General features: G+C 44.3%; 1 protein-coding gene across 1 annotated transcript in view; it reads left to right on the forward strand.

Moving 5' to 3' along the window:
* The first annotated feature begins 265 nt into the window (after positions 1–265).
* LOC126473435 (uncharacterized) overlaps positions 266–20,655 on the forward strand; it is an 860,366-nt gene continuing 839,976 nt past the window's right edge. The window contains exon 1 of the mRNA XM_050100479.1: positions 266–767. Within this exon, the coding sequence (XP_049956436.1) occupies positions 687–767 (81 nt within the window). The 5' untranslated portion in view covers positions 266–686. The remainder of the gene's footprint in view (positions 768–20,655) is intronic.

Genomic DNA, 20,655 nt, shown 5'->3' on the forward strand with positions numbered 1-20,655 from the left:
TTCGTCGATAGCGGCCACGTCTCCGAACTTCATCGCTCCTCTCGCTTCGTAGTTCCGGAAGCAGACGGCAGCGTTCCGGCAAGTGAACAGAGAAGCGAAATTCGGTATATTCGCTCTGTGGTGCGACACTCGCAAAACTGGGCAACAGAGGTGCGCTTACGTCGCGCAGGGCTTCTGCGTTCGACAACACTGTGCGCGGGAGACAGGGGCAAGCGGCGGTGTTTTTGAGCGCCGGCACGTCACTGGTCGCCAGCGACGCTTGTTTGCTCAAGTGGTCTGCTGTCGACGGCCAACGTTTCTGCAGGCGTGCTGGCGTCTGAAAGGGGCGGCGGCTGCGCATTCCCACGAGCCTGCTCTCCGACTCGTAGTTCTGTGTCCTCTCCCATCCCTTCCCATCTCAACAGTCGCACCTCCACTCCTCGTATAGCGCAAGGCAATTAGGACCAACCAAATACTCTAGTTTGCAGTGAAGTGCAAAGACAGTTTGAAGCATTCTTTTGTGGCTTGCTTTCGTGTGGAAAAAAAAAATAAAAACATACATATATTGTTTTTGGGCCGTATTTGTGGGGAAAAGTGAGAGTGAATTTTGGTGCTGTGAATCGTCGTAAGTGTACGGAAAATTCGTTTTGTGTAACACGTGCGGAATTTCGGGCGACCACGAAATGGACAACGTAGGACCGTAAGTCATGAAGCCCCATCTTATGGAATTGATAGCTTTCTGGACCTTGGTGGCTGCGGCGTTTCCTGGCAGCATCATCGGCGATGCGGTAAGTACCACACACGCTCTCTACGTTTCAAATCATTGTTTGTTTCGTCACCTCACAGGCTGAAGACTTGATGGGCGTAAAGGTGTGCGTGAACTCGCGTTACGAGGAATGGTTCGTGAACTGTAAGAAGCAGATCACTTTAAAAACGTTATTTTCAGCATCTCCAAGGAGATACAAAATTATTTAGTGTCACTTTGCGAAATGCACTACAACACCACGTTCAAACTCACCTAAATATTGACCACCTGCCATTGAAGCGGCGGTAACCGATCTAACATCTGCACCAGACACTTGTTGCTACAAACCGTTCATTTGGACCAGAAAACGTGGTCAAAGAGTAAAAATTACCCCCGAATTAATATAAGAAAAGAATTCCATGACAACTAAAGAAAACGTCATAAACCAAGATCGTTAAAAAAGCATTACGTTGGATGACTTATTTCGTCAAATCTACGCTGTCATCATTGGATAATATCCTTTAAACTTTTTTACAACATATTGTCCATTAGTGATGCACGTCACTTCACGTCGCTTATGCACTTTCCATCACAACAGATCGGCAAGTCAGATATAAAAGTATTATGTACAAACATAAACACAGCTATATTGCTCCGATTACAGCTGTTTATGCTCACCACCAACTGGCAACCGAGAGTAGTGGTGTATACATAACGATCACTATGTGCGTACACAACCCCATATATAGCGTGCTTTATACAAGGCGATAATCCAGCCGACCCCCACAGTGCCATCTGGCGTACATACATGACTGTCGTTGTGTTTACACCACTACTGTTGGTTTCCAGCTGGTGGTGAACAGAAGCACTTGTAATCGGCAATGTAGTTGTGTTTATGTTTGAAGTTTAAATTTTTATATTTGAATTTTAAAGTATAAGAACCGATGATGAAAGCATAGTTCTGTCAAAACTCGTCATAAAGTAAAATGTGTTTTTAGTCATCTTCTCTTACAAAATTTTCTTCGGTTATCATACACTGCAGATCGCCTCAACTGTGGATATAAAACAGTTTCACACAGGAGCTGTAAAAGATTCTAATAAAACACTCTAATTTCAGCAACCAAACAAGCAAGTAACACAAACGTCCGAGTAAACAACGGTTAATAAAATCAGACTAAAAAGCCAAGCTAGTTCTACAGATTTTACCTCTTGAAAGGTGTGTTCCCGTATTTGTTTTACGTTTTTTCCTTTGTTTTCTCTTTAATTAATCTACCACGAAACACATGAAAGAAACTACTGAGTATCATTTGCGTCTGCTGAAACTTTTACAGGTGAGGGTAAGGCTCTATAATTGTAACTTTTTATATAAACGAGTTGGTCAGTTTCGAGGAACTGGGTGGAATAAGAACTACATTTGATAGGTGACACAAGAAAGCTTATTATATCCCTGAAAATTGAACATTATTGAGTCAGTATATGAAGAAAAACTTTGTACTTCAGATTCCAAGGGCGGGGGAAGTTTCATCTCTTTCCCGCCTTGTGGACGCCTACGTTTAGATCTAAAGACCTACAAAGACGTATCCCTACTGAGCAAACCATGGCCTTCGTCTCCTTCCGTTCTTGACCCACTTCTGAAGCCTTTACGCTGCTGGCTTTACCACTTGTTGCTTTCCCTTCGTTGGAAGGAGCAACCTCAAATTTAAAACACGTTGTTTTTCAGTTGTTTACAGCCCTGAAGGAGAGGCTGTTTTTAACCTCAGTTTCAAAAATGGCTCTGAGCACTATGGGACTTAACATCTGATTTCATCAGTCCCCTAGAACTTAGAACTACTTAAACCTAAGTAACCTAAGGACATCACACACATCCATGCCCGAGGCAGGATTCGAACCTGCGACCGTAGCGGTCGCGCGGTTCCAGACTGCAGCGCCTAGAACCGCTCGGCCACTAACCTCAGTTTGCTAAGTGGTCTCATGCTTCTTGCGTTTAATATTCTTGTGTGTCTGTCTCGTGATGGAAAGAGGCAACGCTTCTAGTTCCTGAAATAAGAGTAGCTTTCAGATGTTGTTATGCGCAAATGAGCTGGAAATTTACCGCTATCGACAGTGTTTTCGTTAAACAGGTATCTGTCAATGGAACATAATTCTAGGTACATTGAAGTAGCAGGAGGTATACCTGACTTTCACAATGTTGTCGTTGTTCAATGGTTTATCGTACTGCCGGAAATAGCATTACGTGGATTATATTGATCTGAGAGGGGCTCGCCGGAGTTGGTTCTAACAGCTTTGCGCCGTTAGCGTGTTTGTGGATCGCGGGGCATTCTACCTCCGCGCAACTAATCCACGCAGGGCACGGCGCCGGAAGATAAACCTGTTTGCTTTTCATTATCGCCCTACTCAACGTCTGTCGTTCGTAGGGCGGCACTGCGCGCTGAAAGCTTTTATACGACTTCTTTCTCGTATTGTTTATATTGAGACTGGAGGTGCATGAAACGTAACCAGGCAGTAAACACGACACGTTGCCTTTAAGTGGCTGTGACAACATTTGCATTTCGTATTAGCACCCCGGAATTAGACCCTGAAATACAATTCGAATTTTGTTAAGAGCCATGGCAACAACCACGGTCCAGTCGCGTAATAACCTCAGATCTTGGAAATTATGAGATAAACGGTTAAAACTGACGAGTTAGTTGGAAAAGAGCTTATATAACAAAAATATATTTTTTCCTGGGAAAGGTTTTAAGAATCAGATCAATATATTTAACGGTACAGATGCGCATGTAGGTGTAATACTTTTGTTAGAGAAACATAGCGACTGTCAAATGATCCACGTAAACTAAACAGTGGAACAACACATATACTGGTCTCTTCGTTACGCTGTATACTGAGCTAATGTACTACATCTTGTGTCTTCTATTCGTTTTCTAAACCTCTCCTCCTACTTCTTTACTCTCACTTTCTCCGAAGTCTTGATTGTTAATTTTCTTTAAAGATGATGTACGCTGCCCGCTGGGGTGGCCGAGCGGTTCTAGGCGCTGCAGTCTGGAACCGCGCTACCGCTACGTTCGAAGGTTCGAATCCTGCCTCGGGCATGGATGTGTGTAATGTCCTTAGGTTAGTTAGGGTTAAGTAGTTCTAAGTTCTAGGGGACTGATGACCTCAGAAGTTAAGTCCCATAGTACTCAGAGCGATTTGAACCATTTGATGTACGCAAACACAACGCCTTTTTAAACTATGACATCTTAGGTTCTTATTACTTCAAAACAGCTTGTCCATTGAAGTAAATTGACATTTAATGACTGAAAATCGATTTTTTCAGTCTTATGACTATTTTCATGCGTCCAGCCACGAATTCCGCTCCTGTGACAACCTTTTCATCTGAGAGTGGCTACGGCAACCTATGTAGCTACGTTCTCAATTATATGCTGGATGTATTCCAATCTCTGACTTCCGCTACAGCTTTTTCCCTCAGTGTAATGGTCCCAAAAAGGAGTGCGACTGACTGTATGAGTGACAATGTCGCATTACTTCAGTGCACCCAGCAGCCAACAGTAGACGAAAAGAAGACGGATGCAAAACGTTTTCCCAGATTTTGCAGTAACTATGTGTCACAATATTTTGTCTAAATCTAATGTCAGAATAGTCACGCTACAAATTTGTATTTGACGATGACGGATATCGGAAACAGTAGGGTGTTAATTACATCTCAAGAAACGTCTAAGCAATTTTCATTTCTTACAAAAAGTGTTCCTCATGGAAGACAAGTTCTTTAATGATGGTTTACAAGCATTTAATTTGATGATCCATTTGCTGATCACAGTGAAAGGTTGTTTTGTCACAGAAGGTAAAACTGTCTGTGGCAACTACCTGAGTATATGTAACACTTAAATACTTCTGTCTGAAAAACATAGCGACAATCTACACGTGTTGGAAATATTTTAAACCTCGTACCTACAAACAGTCTTGACCTTGTCGGCGGTGTCAGATTAGAGAAATGGATTTGCACGATGTCATGAAAGCCACGATGATAACTAAAGATAATAAATCCGTCAAGAATTTTAGGAGAATTTCTATGTTGGAAAGCAGATAAGCAGTTATTAGCAGCTTACGTAGACAATCTACCAACATGAGTGGTTTAATACAAAAATTTGGAGAAATGGAATTTGTTGCATGCTCGGTTGACAAAACAGCTAAGAACTGCAGAGAGACAAAAAGAAATAGTAGAAATTTGTGTACCTATCAAGATGTGCGACGCATACAGCAATTTCCTCTGCAACACGATGGTGAAATATCTAGCCTAGAATATTACACTACTGGCCATTAAAATTGCTACACCACGAAAATGACGTGCTACAGACGCTAAATTTAACCGACAGGAAGAAGATGCTGTGATATGCAAATGATCAGCTTTTCAGAGCATTCACACAAGGGAGGCGCCGATTGCGACGCCTACAACGCGCTGACATGAGGAAAGTTTCCAACCGATTTCTCATACACAAATAGCAGTTGACCGGCGTTGCCTGGTGAAACGTTGTTGTGATGCCTAGTGTAAGGAGGAGAAATACGTACCATCACGTTTCCGACTTTTACAAAGTTCGGATTGTGGCCTATCGCGATTGCGGTTTATCGTATCGCGACATTGCTGCTCGCGTTGGTCGAGATCCAGTGACTATTAGCAGAATATGGAATCGGTGGGTTCAGGAGGGTAATACGGAACGCCGTACTGGATCCCAAAGGCCTCGTATCACTAGCAGTGGAGATGACAGGCATCTTATCCGCATGGCTGTAACGGAACGTGCAGCCACGTCTCGATCCCTGAGTCAACAAATGGGGACGACTGCAAGACAACAACCACCTGCACGAACAGTTTGACGACGTTTGCAGCAGCATGGACTATCAGCTTGGAGACCATGGCTGCGGTTACCCTTGACGCTGCAACACAAGCAGGAGAGCCTGCGACGGTGTACTCAACGACAAACCTGGGAGCACGAATGGCAAAACATCATTGTTTCGGATGAATACAGATTCTGTTTACAGCATCATAATGGTCACACCCGTGTCTGGCGACATCGCGGTGAACGCACATTGGAAGCGTGTATTCGTCGTCGCCATACTGGCGTATCACCCAGCGTGATGGTATGGGGTGCCATTGGTTACACGTCTCGGTCACCTCTTATTCGCATTGACGGCACTTGGAACAGTGAACGTTACATTTCAAATGTGTTACGACCCGTGGCTCTACCCTTCATTCGATCCCTGCGAAACCGTACATTTCAGCAGGATAATGCACGACCGCATGTTGCAGGTCCTGTACGGGCCTTTCTGGATACAGAAAATGTTCGACTACTGTTCTGACCAGCACATTCTCCAGATCTCTCACCAATTAAAAACGTCTGGTGAATGGTGACCGAGCAACTGGCTCGTCACAATGCGCCAGTCACTACACTTGATGAACTGTGGTATCGTGTTGAAGCTGCATGGCCAGCAGTACTTTTACACGCCATCCAAGCTCTGTATGACTCAATGCAGGCGTATCAAGACCGTTATTACGGCCGAAGGTGGTTGTTCTGGGTACTGATTTCTCAGGATCTAAGCATCCAAAATGCGTGAAAATGTAATCACATGTCAGTTCTAGTATAATATATTTGTCCAGTGAATACCCGTTTATCATCTGCATTTCTTCTTGGTGTAGCAATTTTAATGGCCAGTAGTGTATAGTCTTGTGCTCCTACATAAAATCTCTAAGTGGATTCGTTACCCATCGAGGCGAATCAACTATATGAATGAGTTACGTCCGGTCTTTCGGACATGTCGACCACCTTCATTGCAGATGCAGAATTACGTCCGGCCTACTGCGGCAGTTTCAAAGCAGCGAGCTCGGCGCGCATGGATGGGGACTGCAGGTAGGTGGCGCTAATTGAGAATGTGGGTCGGCCTATAGGCGTACGGAGGTAGTGAGTGTAACTGCAATGAACAATGTGTCCGGGCGACACAACGCAAATGTGTCCTAAGCAGGAGCTCCCAGGTTCCCATCCGGGTCTGGTACACATTTTGACTCATCGCCGCTGATTCTGCATAAAGTCCCGATGTAGCTGACATCAATAATTCCTTGTCTTTTCTTCCATACTAGTCCGGAAGGACACACACCATACATCATATGAAAAGCAGTTTTTCGCTCAGATCTCATAGGACCTCGAATCTATTTATTGGTGGCCGAGCAACGGTATGGTATACTGATGCGTGTGGCGAGCACAGTGCTTTAATTCGTCTGTCACACCTCGCGGAGTCGTCTCGTTACGTGAAGCGCCGGCTCGTTGGCCTCAGCGCAAAGGCTCAGTATGGGAATAGTTCTCAGGTCTCCATTGGCCACCCGAATTCCATCATGGTGCGCTTCGCCCAACAATTTTAAATAAGAGGATCGTGGAAACGCGTACACCGTGCACAGGTAATCAAGCCAAGATCGCTCGAAGACTCTATAAAACTGCACCAAATGGAATACTCTACGGCAAAAATGACATTCTTCTCGCGAAGCACTACTAACAAGGTTCAGAGAGCCGACACGTGTTACGGTCTACACAAAAGTCTCACTGTGTTGTGACCAGAGAGATCAAAATGTGTACCAAAAATTGTAGACAGTCGTTTTGACTAGCTACATTCTACATCCTACATGACTGTGCAGTTCTCGTTTAGATGGTTATCAGTGGGGTCATACAAACAATTTCAGGCCATTTCTCGATCGCCCCACTCTCGAACAGCAAGTGGGAAAAACGATACCTAAATCTATCCCTGAGAGTTCTGATTATTCTCTTGCGATGTAGGAGAAGAAAGATGTTTGAAATTTCGTGAAATTATCTCGCTGCAACGCAAACGCTTTTGTTTTAATCATTGCCACCAACAAACCGCTCATCATATCTGTTACATTGTCTCTACTGTTTCATTATGGCACTAATCGAGCGCCCTTCGTTGAACTTTTCGATGTCTTCGTCAATCTAATTAGTAGATTTATTGTATCTTTTTAAGTGTTCTAAGAATAAAACGCATCTTTTGTTTAGCGTCCTTACAACATTTTTTGCGTGATGGTTCCAGTTTAAGTTTTTCGTAATCCCAAGGTCTTTAATTGATTCGAGAACCTTAAATTTTAATATATTGCAGTGCCTGTGTTATTCAGATTACGATGAAAGTCCCTTTAGACACAAATGCATGTCCAATAGAAAAGGCACTTCCACGACTACAGCCTATAAGAAATACATTAAATGTATTCGCAATTGCGAATAATGACAACCATCAGCTGTAGAATGGAATGACGACAATGAAAATTTATGTCGGAGCAGGACTCGAACCCGGATTGCCAGCGTATCGCTAGCGGTCGCCTTACCATTTTTTTTTGTTGTTGCTTTTTTTTTTTTTTTTTTTTTTTTTTTTTTTTTTTTTTTTTTTGTAATCTCATTCTGTTCGTTTTCGTTCGTTTCATCTGCTCAGTGCGGACGTCGCAAGACACCCGTTTCACAGAATGAGATTTTCACTCTGCAGCGGAGTGTGCGTTGATATGAAACTCCCTGGCAGATTACAACTGTGTGCCCGACCGAGAGTTCTGCAAAGTTCGCAGGAGAGCTTCTGTAAAGTTTGGAAGGGAGGAGACGAGGTACTGGCAGAAGTAAAGCTGTGAGTACCGGGCGTGAGTCGTGCTTCGGTAGCTCAGATGGTAGAGCACTTGCCCGCGAAAGGCAAAGGTCCCGAGTCTCGGTCGGGCACACAGTTTTAATCTGCCAGGAAGTTTTACACCCGTTTCAGTTTGTTGTTGATCCATTAACTCAGTTTTTTTGTTACAGAGGGCAGCTAACTCTCTGACCGAACACGCTGAGTTACCGTGCCGGCTATCATTTGGCTGTCCTTTCACGACTCTCGGGCCGATCCAAACCCTCATATGTCGTCAACCATGCGTCTACGACCTGGACTCGTACATCCATATTCCCTCACAGGTCAGACGTTGTACTTGATAGTCGCTTGCTCAATATCGTCAGAGAAATACGAAATTTCAGCGCTTGTGTTATCCTTTCGACATATCTACATCAACATCTACATCATATTCCGCAAGCCACCTAATGGTGTGTGGCGGAGGGTACTTACGGTACCACTACCTGATCCCTCCAACCCCGTTACATCTACATCTACATCTACATACATACTCCGCAACCCACCACACAGCGCGTGGCGGAGGGTACCTCGTACCATAACTAGCATCTTCTCTCCCTGTTTCACTCCCAAACACAACGAGGGAAAAATGACTGCCCATATGCCCCCGCACGAGCCCCCATCCTATCCCTGTGGTCTTTCCGCGAAATGTAAGTTGGCGGCAGTAAAATTGTACCGCAGTCAGCCTCAAACGCCGGCTCCCCAAACCTCCCCAGTAGCGATTCACGAAAAGAATGCCTCCTTTCCTCCAGAGACTCCCACCCGAGCTCCTGAAGCACCTCCGAAACACTCGCGTGATGATCAAACCCATCAGCAACAAATCCAGCAGCCCGCCTCTGAATTGCTTCTATGTTCTCCCTCAATCCGACCCGATATGGATCCCAAACGCTCGAGCAGCACTCAAGAATTGGTCGCACCAGTGTCCTACAAGCAGTCCCCCCCACAGACGAACCACATCTTCTCAAAATCCTGCCAATGAACCGAAGACGACCATCCGCCTTCCCCACAACGGCCATATCATGCTTGTCCCACTTCATATCGCTCTGGAATGTTACGCCGGCCGTGGTGGCCGTGCGGTTCTAGGCGCTGCAGTCCGGAACCGCGGGACTGCTACGGTCGCAGGTTCGAATCCTGCCTCGGGCATGGATGTGTGTGATGTCCTTAGGTTAGTTAGGTTTAATTAGTTCTATGTTCTAGGGGACTGATGGCCTATGATGTTAAGTCCCGGTATATGGAGGTTTGAGTCTAGCTGTGAGCGGTGCACGGATGGCCAAAGGGTGGCCGGCGCGGTGTGGCCTCGCGGTTAGAGGCGCCATGTCACAGATTAAGCGGCCAGTCCCGCCGGGGGTTCGAGTCCTCCCTCGGACATGGATGTGTGTGTTGTTCTTGGCATTAGTTAGTTAAAAAAATGCCGGCACGGTACCTCGGCCTCTTCGGTCAGATAGTTAGCTGCCCTCTGTTTTAAGAGAACTGAGAGAGCGGATCAACGATGAACTTGAACAGGTGCCATTAGACGTCCACCCCGAACAAAGGCAACGAACATTAACGAACGAAATGAGATCACCAAAAAAATTTAAAAAAAGGTAAGGAACTACGAGCGATAAGCGGGAAATCCTGGTTCGAATCGCGGGTCCGGCATAAATTTTCATTGTCGTCGTTCCATTGTACAGCTGATGGTTGTCATTATTCGCAACTGCGAAAACATGTGATATTCCTTAGAGTTGATGTGATTTTTTGTGTAACTGAAATATGCGGAATTTTATTAGCCTCATGTGGGATATAACACTCTCTTTATTGTCCAGGGTTAACTGTCACTTTTTGTACCATGCTGTTATCTTGTGTGAATCATTTCTATCTTCTGACTACTTTACTAGGCGGCAAACGAAACCATCATCTGCAAAAGGTATACGAGGGCCATTGAGACTACTTCATAAATATTTTATATTGACTAGCAACAGCAGCGTACCCGCTCTGTCTGGACAGCCCTGCTTGTTAAAGTGGCGCTCCAGGGAGGGGGAGATGCGTCGGCCGTGCATCGAATCCACCCAGCGGATTAAGGACGAGGGTCGGTATGTCAACCAGCGTGGACGTGGTTTTTCGGCGGTTTCCCACATCCCACAAGGTGAATATCGGGCTGGTATCCAAGTCCCGTCTCAGTTACACGATTCGCAAACATTTAAAACATTTCACGTGCTTTCGCTTGAATGTCACTACTTGCAGGCAGTTGGGGTGCATATATTCCGGCCTGGAGCTAACGGAGAGGCTACAGGAACGCTATTCGGCCACCCCTTGAAATTAACCCACTGATAACCATGTCGAGCCTGTGCCGGTGGGGAATAAAGGCACAATAAAAAGAAGAACAACAGTTGACAGCCCAAAACGATTCCATGGGGAACCCCAGATCGTTTTCACAAAATGATTCCCCATCAGTTACTGCTAACTGTGATCTTCCTTATCGGAAATTACGAATCCAGCCGCGCGTCTGAGATGATGGCCTACTCCATAGGCACTCACTTTAGTCAGAATTCGCTTATGAGGAACGGTGTCAATAGCCTTCTAGAAATGTAGAGTGATACGGAAGCAACTTACGATCCTCAGTCGATAGCATTCATTACTTCGTGTGAATAAAGAGCCAGTTCTGTTTCGCAGAAATGATATTTTGTAAACTCAAATGTTGAGCTCCACAGTGCATTACTAAACGTGATGCTACGGGAGTCGGAAAGCGCTTACTTTCCTCCGATTTTCGATTTGACCCCGACAGCTAATTAAGGGGCAATTTCTGTGCATATAGCAGTGCCTTTTAACATATGTACGTTTTTATTTATCATAAATAGCGGTGCCAGAGAGCGAACAGTAATTTAAATACAGTATTTGATTGTACAATGTATGACATTTTACATCCTGCAACGATATTTTATGGTATGTTCTCGATCACTTTCTTTTTATTTTATACTGTACATACTGTAAGAAGCTTTGGAACTGTTTTGGAGCAATACGTCCACCATATGCCTTCATGATGTCAGCCACTCTTACTGGCGAAATGTAAGAAAATATATCAAACAAATTTCAGCCGAAGAACCCGAGACAGAAGCCAACAGGCAACTTGTCAGTACTTCTTTCATTTTTTTTTAGAGCTGAAGATGATTGCTAGAATAATCGAAATCGGCCATCCCGTTTTATGAACTTGCGATGTATATGAATAAGTTTTATACTGAAAATTAAGAGCTCATTTTTACATTCTTAGCCATAACAAGAATCAAAAAATTATAATGGTACTATAGTCAAACTTGGACTCCGAACCACCCTGTAGCTTAGCCAGACAGCTATTTGTGGGTGTGTCTATCCTTCGCCTTTATGATGGCCTGAACACTGCTGGGGAAACTTTCAGTGAGGTATCTGTATCTCTGCGGAAGAACGGCAGCCCATTCTCCCTAAAGAGCCGAAACTAGAAAGGTAGAGCAAAGTGGCCGTTGTAAATCATCCCAAAGATATTGTGCTGCATTCAGATATAAACTTTGTGCACACACGTTCATTTAAGAAGTATTACTTTTGAAAACCATTGCCTCCAAAATGATGCTTCATGACGGGGAGCATTATCATGCTGATTTGAACGATCAACGCCTCCAGACTGTTCCCCAGCCGTACGCAGTACACTTGTAACCTCCCCACAATAAAATAATATGAATAATATTCTAATTTAATGTAACCTCAAAACAGAAAAATTCCTAAACCTCTCAACAGTAAAAAATATAATTATGTCGTTCACATTCAGTATAACCTACCAACAGGAAAATTGCGTAACCTATCAATAATAAAATGTGACTAATCTCTCAATAATAAAAAAATGTGACTCACTTATAACCTTTCAATAATTGACTGTCAATTTAACCTGGTAAATTTTGGACGTCAGCAGTGCTGCGTCATGGCCCTGAAAGATCATACTGAATAAATTGAAAATTCTTACCTCAGTCTAGTCGCCGGATAACGCATATATATCTGCTCCTATATGAAACTAAACTTTTCTGGCACAGCCCAGTGCAATGCTGGCCGATAGATTTGTCATGTATAAAAAGAAACAACTGATTTTTCTTTACAGTAATCGGGATGACCATGCATTGGAGAAATTAGTGAATTCTTTAAATTGAGATGAATGTCAAAAGTTACTTTTCATGAGAAAGATTATTATTAACAGATTTTTTTAAAACATTTACGTGGGACTTGATGTAAAAATACTACGTATGCGCGACGCTGCTTTTACCTTATACTACAACGCTCAGGCTGCGCCATCGCTCCACACGACCGGCCCAGCCAACTTCACACTCCAGACTGCTAGCTACTACTTACTACTACTGCTACACAGTTCCTACTGCAGTCAACACTGCTCTTTGGTCTCAGATTCTCTTATAGCTTACATATCGCAGGCAGCGCGTGAGCAATCCATCGAAATTACATCTGCTCGAGTGCGCTAACAACAAATTCCTCAAACATGGACCTCTTACACACTGTAGTGTCGAATATGTTCACACGCTTCGGTATTTACTGTTTTCTAAATTGCGATAAACTGAGTACACCATAACCAGGAAAAACATCCAAATACTGTAACACTGCCACTTCTGTTCTTCACTCTTGGCACATTCTTCGCATATCGCTATAAACGACGCTGTTGTAAGCAACGGAAGGAAAACCTATCCAGTCATGTGGCCCCCGAGCCGGCAGTGTGATACCTTTCTCTTCCACTGTATCGCTCTGGAGATGTGCACAGTGGTCCCTGGATCCAACAGACTGGAGCAGCAGCACATTGTAATCTTTCTTCGCAAGCGTAACTAACGGCCTGCGTCAGAATCGGTCGATAAGTGGGCCAGAACCTGTTGCGTTCCCTGGTCTAATGCACGCTTCATTCAGATTTCATAGAGAACACGTCCGGAGTGTGCTGTTCATTATTCCAGTTTCCACGAGAGCGGAACAGCGCTCATTACTTAGATTTACAAAGACTTTGTTCTTCGAAAGATAGGCAGCATTTCCAGTAACAAGCCTCTCAGCTGACAGGTTTTCAGCACGGAAGTGGTAGCGCCGGATTCGCCGGTACGTGATCAAGAGTTTAAAACTTTTGTTTAGTAGCATGACAGAGATTATATACTACAATAAATCTTGAAATAGCATACAACAGCAATGCGTTAAAAAAGGAACAAGTGACTCAGACTATAAATATGTAAAATGACTAATGCCGTGTATATCAAGGCGCAATGCAAGAACCATCACAATGAATTAAAACAATATCAAAGCTAAATAACAACTTACGGAATAATTACAGTTTATACAAATAGCAGATTCATAAATGAAGTGACTGCACACGGGCCAGAGCAGCAAATACAATGTTACTGCAACAGTGAGTACATACAATGAAGCGCCAAAGAAACAGGTATTGGCGTGAGCGTCCGCAGCTCGTGGTCGTGCGGTAGCGTTCTCGCTTCCCGCGCCCGGGTTCCCGGGTTCGATTCCCGGCGGGGTCAGGGGTTTTCTCTGCCTCGTGATAACTGGGTGTTGTGTGATGTCCTTAGGTTAGTTAGGTTTAAGTAGTTCTAAGTTCTAGGGGACTGATGACCATAGCTGTTAAGTCCCACAGTGCTCAGAGCCATTTTTGTTGGCATGAGTATTCAAATACAGAGATCTACATCTACATCTACATTTATACTCCGCAAGCCACCCAACGGTGTGTGGCGAAGGGCACTTTACGTTCCACTGTCATTACCTCCCTTTCCTGTTCCACTCGCGTAAGGTTCGCGGGAAGAACGACTGTCTGAAAGCCTCCGTACGCCCTCTAATCTCTCTAATTTTACATTCGTGATCTCCTCGGGAGGTATAAGTAGGGGGAAGCAATATATTCGATACCTCATCCAGAAACGCACCCTCTCGAAACCTGGCGAGCAATCTACACCGCCATGCAGAGCGCCTCTCTTGCAGAGTCTGCCACTTGAGTTTATTAAACATCTCCGTAATGCTATCACGGTTACCAAATAACCCTGTATGTAAACAAGCAGAATACGGCGCTGCGGTCGGCAACACCTGTATAAGACAAGTGTCTGGCGCAGTTATTAGATCGGTTACTGCTGCTACAATGGCAGGCTATCACGATTTAAGTGAGTTTGAACGTGGTGTTATAGTCGGCGCACGAGAGATGAGACACAGCATCTCCGAAGTAGCGATGAAGTGGGGATTTTCACGTGCGATCATTTCACGAGTGTACCGCGAATAACAGGAATCCGGTAAAACATCAAACCTCTGACATCGCTGTGGCCGAAAAAAAAGATACTGCAAGAACGGGAGCAACGACGACTGAAGAGAATCGTTCAGTGTGACAGAAATACCACCCTTCTGCAAACTGCTGCAGATTTCAGTGTTGGGCCTTGAACAATTATCAGCGTGCGAAACATTCAAAGAAACATCACCGATGTGGGCTTTCCGAATCGAAGGCCTACTCGTGTACCCTTTCTGACTGCACGACAGAAAGCTTTACCCCTCACCTCGGCCCGTCAACACCGATTGTTGATGACTGGAAACATGTTGCCTGGTCGGACGAGTCTGGTTTCAAATAGTATCGGGCGGATGGACATGTACGGTTATGGAGACAACCTCATGAATCCACGGACTCTGCATGTCAGCATGTCAGCATTCAAGCTGATGGAGGTTCTGTAATGGTGTGGGGTGTGTGAGTTGGAGTGATATGGGACCCCTGACACGTCTAGATGTGACTCTGCCATGTGACACGTACATAAGTATCCAGTCTGATCACCTGCATCCATTCATGTTCCATTGTGTATTCCGACGGACTTGGGCAATTCCAGCAGGACAAAGCGACATGCCACACGTTCAGAATTGCTTAGAGTGGCTGCAGGAACACTCTTCTGAGTTTAAACACACCGCTGGCCGCCAAACTCCCCAGACATGAACATTATTGAGCATATCTTGGGTGGCTTGCAACGTGCTGTTCAGAACAGATATCAAACCCCCTCATACTCTTAAGGATTTATGGACTGCCAAGCAGGATTCATGGTGCTAATTCCCTGCAGCACTACTTCCGACTTTGTCGAGTCCATGCCACGTCGTGTTGCCGCAGTTCTGCGTGCTCGCGGGGACCTATACGATATTAGGCAGGTGCACCAGTTTCTTTGGTTCTTCATTGTATATAAGGTGAGGCAGCGAAGACATGCCACCCCAGATATATCCAGAACGAATAAATATATGGAGGTGCGATACTCAGCGAGCTGTAGTGGAAACTTTCATGACGTTCCAAAGCAACTTTTGTCGTTGGTATCGTTTTTATTTTTTGTCACCTGATGTAATCATGTACTTTTTTCCTGTTGCATTTGAAACAAGCTACTAAGAGAATATCAACGATAAACACATATGGGACGTGATCAAACAGTATTAAGGTAATAACAGCGCCGTCTGGCGAAGAGGTTCCGTAAACGTCTGCCCTCCTATACCAATATAACCAAACACGTGACTCAGGCGTGATTGTTATGTTTATCTGTGCACTTGAAGCTCATAAAAAAAAGAAATAGTTCAAATGGCTCTGAGCACTATGGGACTTAACTTCTAAGGTCATCAGTCCCCTAGAACTTAAAACTACTTAAATCTAACTAACCTAAGAACGTCACACACATCCATGCCCGAGGCAGGATTCGAATCTGCGACCGTAGCGGTCGCGCGGCTCCAGACTGAAGCGTCTAGAACCGCTCGGCCACCGCGGCCCGCTGAAGCTCATCAGTCTGTGTTCTGCTGTCGTAGCAGTCATTCCTGTTCAGACATTCACAGTGTACATGACAGTAGAAAAAGTGAATATCGTTTATAGCGAATGTCGACAAACTAATAGAGGAGCGATGTGGTTGTATGTTGCAGCGTATCCAGTTCTAGCCAAACACTCACGATCTGTCTTTCTTGTAATGAAATACACCAAGGAAAAACAAGAGGAAACTAACATTTTAGCACTAGTAACACACCAGCAAATACTACTAAGAGTCATTTCGATGGTACGTGACGTATCAACCAAACGAATGTTCTGCCAACACTACAATCCACCGCATTTCATCCTCTCGACAGTCCGTTGCAATTACATATTCATAGCGATGACTTCCAAAATTGGTTACGGAGTTCCAAATGTTATCTAAGAACAGTATAAAGTGATTCGGCATATTTATGCAAAATTTTGCTTAGAGGAGCAGCATCGTTTTACAAATGATGGGGAAGTCAATCTTCGTTATACACTCCAGTTATCAGTTGAAAATGCGCGCTGCCTCAAAGAGGTGGATATAAACAACACCCTTTTGCTGTCAACGTTTGGTGCATGTCTTTAAAGGCATTAATCCTTGTTGTATTGATGGGAATCTTAATACACTCGAGAAGTACTAAGGTACGCTGCTGCTGCAGTTATTGGAGGTCATCCGACAGCACATAATCAGTGTGGTACCAACAAGACAGATGTCCCTCTTATTCCTCAAATGTAATGATAGACCCTCTTAAGAGAACTTTTGGTGAGCACTGGAACGGCTGTTCAGGAAACGCAAAATGATATGCACACTCACCAAACTTAACACCTCCCTATTTTAGTCTATGGCGAAAATTAAAAAGAAAACAGATCTACTAGGAAACACTGACGACTCTCGAAGGTATGAAATGCCTCACCACACGGGCCAGCGCCGCCTTTAACTCCAGATAAAATTCAACGTGTAGTATTGTTTCTTCAGAATCGTTTTATACCATGTAGCAATGCTCGAGTTCAACATTTTGAGCACTTGCTGTGACAGCCGCGATAATAAATACACGAACCGCACCTGAGTTACTTGTTTGGTGAGATCTGGAACAACAATGCAGACGTTTCTGGAATATATTCTCCTGACGTCGGGGCGGTGGTTTGCAGCGCTGTTACTTAATACTATTTCATCAAGTAAAATACACACTATGTCGTTGACGGTCACTTAGAAGTCTCTTTCAAATACCACAGCAAAAAGTATATAGTTGCATTACGAAAAGAAATCGCTGTCGTAATTCGGCGACTACAAACGATAAAAATTACTTGCGAACATTAGGAAATTCGCCATATTCTCCGCTATAACTTGGCGAAAACTGCACCTCGGTGTATTTATTCATACTGTATGTACTTGGGGTTGCCTGTATTAGCTGCCTCGCTGTGTATGTGTGAAATCTTGCTCTGAATAGCGGTGCCCTCAGTCTCTTCCGAACAACACAGTGAGACGAAATCGGAAATCAGTATCAAAAGTTGTAGGCAACTTCGTTAGAATTCAAAATTACAACACAATGGGAGAAAAACTAGCCAAAACAGTGTCAGTTCTTGCACTCAAAAGTAGCATTATGGGCAACAACAATAATAAGAAAATGCAGGTCTCATAACTCCTCATTTCGAAAAGAACTACAGAGGTAATTACAACGCTAGATAAAAAGCATGAAATATGAGAACGGTTTGCTTTACTTAGCCATTGTTACAGCACCCGGCCAAAGGTACAAACGCATAGCCTAGTGGTTCAATGATTACTACTGCGCAACTGACGGAAATGATTAGGATAGAAGACTGAGCATCAGGTGTAATCTATTACAGAAAGTGATTAACAGCTGTCTAGTGTTGAACAGTTACTCTTCCACAGACGAAGAACATATGTACACGTCAGTAACACTGACTGCTCTTGCCTATCAGCTTGATACCTGCGAAATAATTACAACTTGCCCAAGAAATGAGGGAGGCAATTGCGATAACACACTACCATAGCTCAAGACGCCAACCAACTGCCTGCCTTACAGTAACAGACTGCTCTGTAGCAAACAGCACCGAGACTATCGTATTTCCACTGATCAGATAACACACACTTCTTAAGTAGTATGCCTCAGAGAAGACTGTGGCTACCCTTTCACCAGGTCAGATCTGTCCTGTTCAACTGCCTGGTGGTGCTCCAACTTTCCCTCCTATGTTAGTCGCTCAGTCGCACTCCCACTTCTGGAAGGTGTGTCCAGCTGGCCTCACATACCCAGTAGCGCCAATGCTGGTCTCATGGCGCTCTTGCTGACAGCGCCTTCATGGAGTTGTGCTGCCGCAGCCGTAACTCTGTTCGCACGCATTTTCAAACTGCCGCAGCGAAGTGACTTCTTGCGACCACACAAAGATCCTTTTGAAAAGTTCGTTTTCAGGTGCTAAAATTCTTCCTCTACTTCTTTGTCCATCTGTTTGTTCCCAAACAATGCTAATTCGAGGGTTCTTACATCTTCCGCGTGCAGAACATATCCTGCAAGCTTTAGTCTTCTTTCAGCAACTTTTTTTATGCAGACAGCGTTGACCCCGACTTCTCAGTACATCATTTGAGACGTGATCGCGACAGCCGAAGTTCAAAATTCTGTAGCATCTTTGGGGAAAACCACCAGGATTCTACGCGGATTTTTGTGCCATCTTCCAGGTCTATCACCCATATATTTCCATGATAGGGGAGAACAATCGAAACTTTGTGGGCATACTTATAGAGTCTAATTGCCATATGGATCGCATTCGTTGGAGAACAACAGAAACTTTCCTAGTTGTGCTGGTGATGTGTGGATCTACGTACCCATTATTGCAGATAAGGCTGCCGAGATATGGGAGTCACTCAACATTTTGCCGTACCTTCTGTTTTGCTAACTGGCCATTCGGTTCATCTTGGTAGTCATTAGCTTGCTGTGTTTTATCCACTTGACACCTTGTGCGTCAGGTTCAGTGTAAAATGAACATTTTTTTAGATTTAAAAAATGCTTAAAATGGCTCTGAGCACTATGGGATTTAACTTCTGAGGTCATCAGTCCCCTAGAACTTAGAACTACTTAAACCTAACTAACCTAAGGACATGACACACATCCATGTCCGAGGCACGATTCGAACCAGCGACCGTAGCGGTCGCGCAGTTCCAGACTGAAGCGCCTAGAACCGCTCGGCCACTCTGGCCGGCTGTTTTAGATCAAAAAGATGTTAAAGACCTGATGGTCGCTGTTGAAACCGGTCGTCTTAAATAAAAATATTATGCGATCTTGGCTTTTGAATGGTTTCTAACAATTAAAATAGATCGCCCTACAATACCTTGAAAATGAGAAAAGTCAATCAAATAATTATTATTTCGTGAAACGTTTCACTATATATGAACCACAAATTGATCTTCGCATATTTTACGGGCACCACATGGAAAGATGTAATTAAAGCAACCCTTCAAAATTTCTTCCAGATTGCTGAAAAAGACGTACTATCGGAAAGATTCCGTTATAAAATGAAAGTTCCTATCATCACTAAGGTCATCACGTCACAGTCTGTTTTGAAAGATCTTTGGCTTTTGCCCCTCTATTGTCTTTATGTGTTTTCGCTTAATAATTTATATCCAAACGTCGTTATATCCTACGAATGACAGGTTTACACAAACTAAGGTGGTATAACACACGTTTGCTTTATTCACACACAAACGCTCGTAAGTTTCAGGTAAAAAGATAGATACTGTTGTCTTAGACTTCTGAAAGGCATTGTTATATTGATTTGGTTTAATTTCCTGCTGTCGGACCTCTTTCAATAATATGGGCACTTTTGTTCACGCCATACTTGCGGATGGGCGATCCGTGCGTTTGTTACACGTGTCTGCTGGGGACAGGCCTTTATATTCCCTGGTCCTTCGTCTCCCAGCCCTCAAACAGCCACCAGCCGGCCGCGTGCGGGAGCAGACCTGTTGCGATGGTGCGTGACTCGCGACGTCGGGTGTCGATCCAGGATCTCCAGTCGGGCCGCGGCCGGCGTTGGACGCGGATCGCTGCTGGCGAGGCGACAATGCGTCCTCGTCTCCTTCGGTTGTCACGACGGGAGCGGATGTCCAAGTAGATTTCCGTTGTGCTAAGATTCTGCTCAAGACCGGGTCGCAGGCTTTGCGTAATTGAGAGTCGGTGTCTTTATTTATCCGGTCAGTACGGGAGAGATGCACTGAACATAAAAAACTCATAGACAACATACAGCCGACAAAGTCTGCTGTGGCAGAGTACTGCGTCTCTCACGGATATACAGTGAATTACGACACCTTCTGGGATTGTATTCTCAAAAAGACTGCAGAGATCCGACTACATAATGGGCTAATAAGGACAGCGGCTTTCAGTTAAGGAAGGCCTGGGACTCAGCCTTGAGCACGATCAAATCACAATGTACGTGGAAATCTGCTCCCGTTCTGACAGCTCAAGAA

This window comes from Schistocerca serialis, chromosome 4 (assembly GCF_023864345.2).
Source record: "Schistocerca serialis cubense isolate TAMUIC-IGC-003099 chromosome 4, iqSchSeri2.2, whole genome shotgun sequence".
Lineage (NCBI taxonomy): Eukaryota > Metazoa > Arthropoda > Insecta > Orthoptera > Acrididae > Schistocerca > Schistocerca serialis.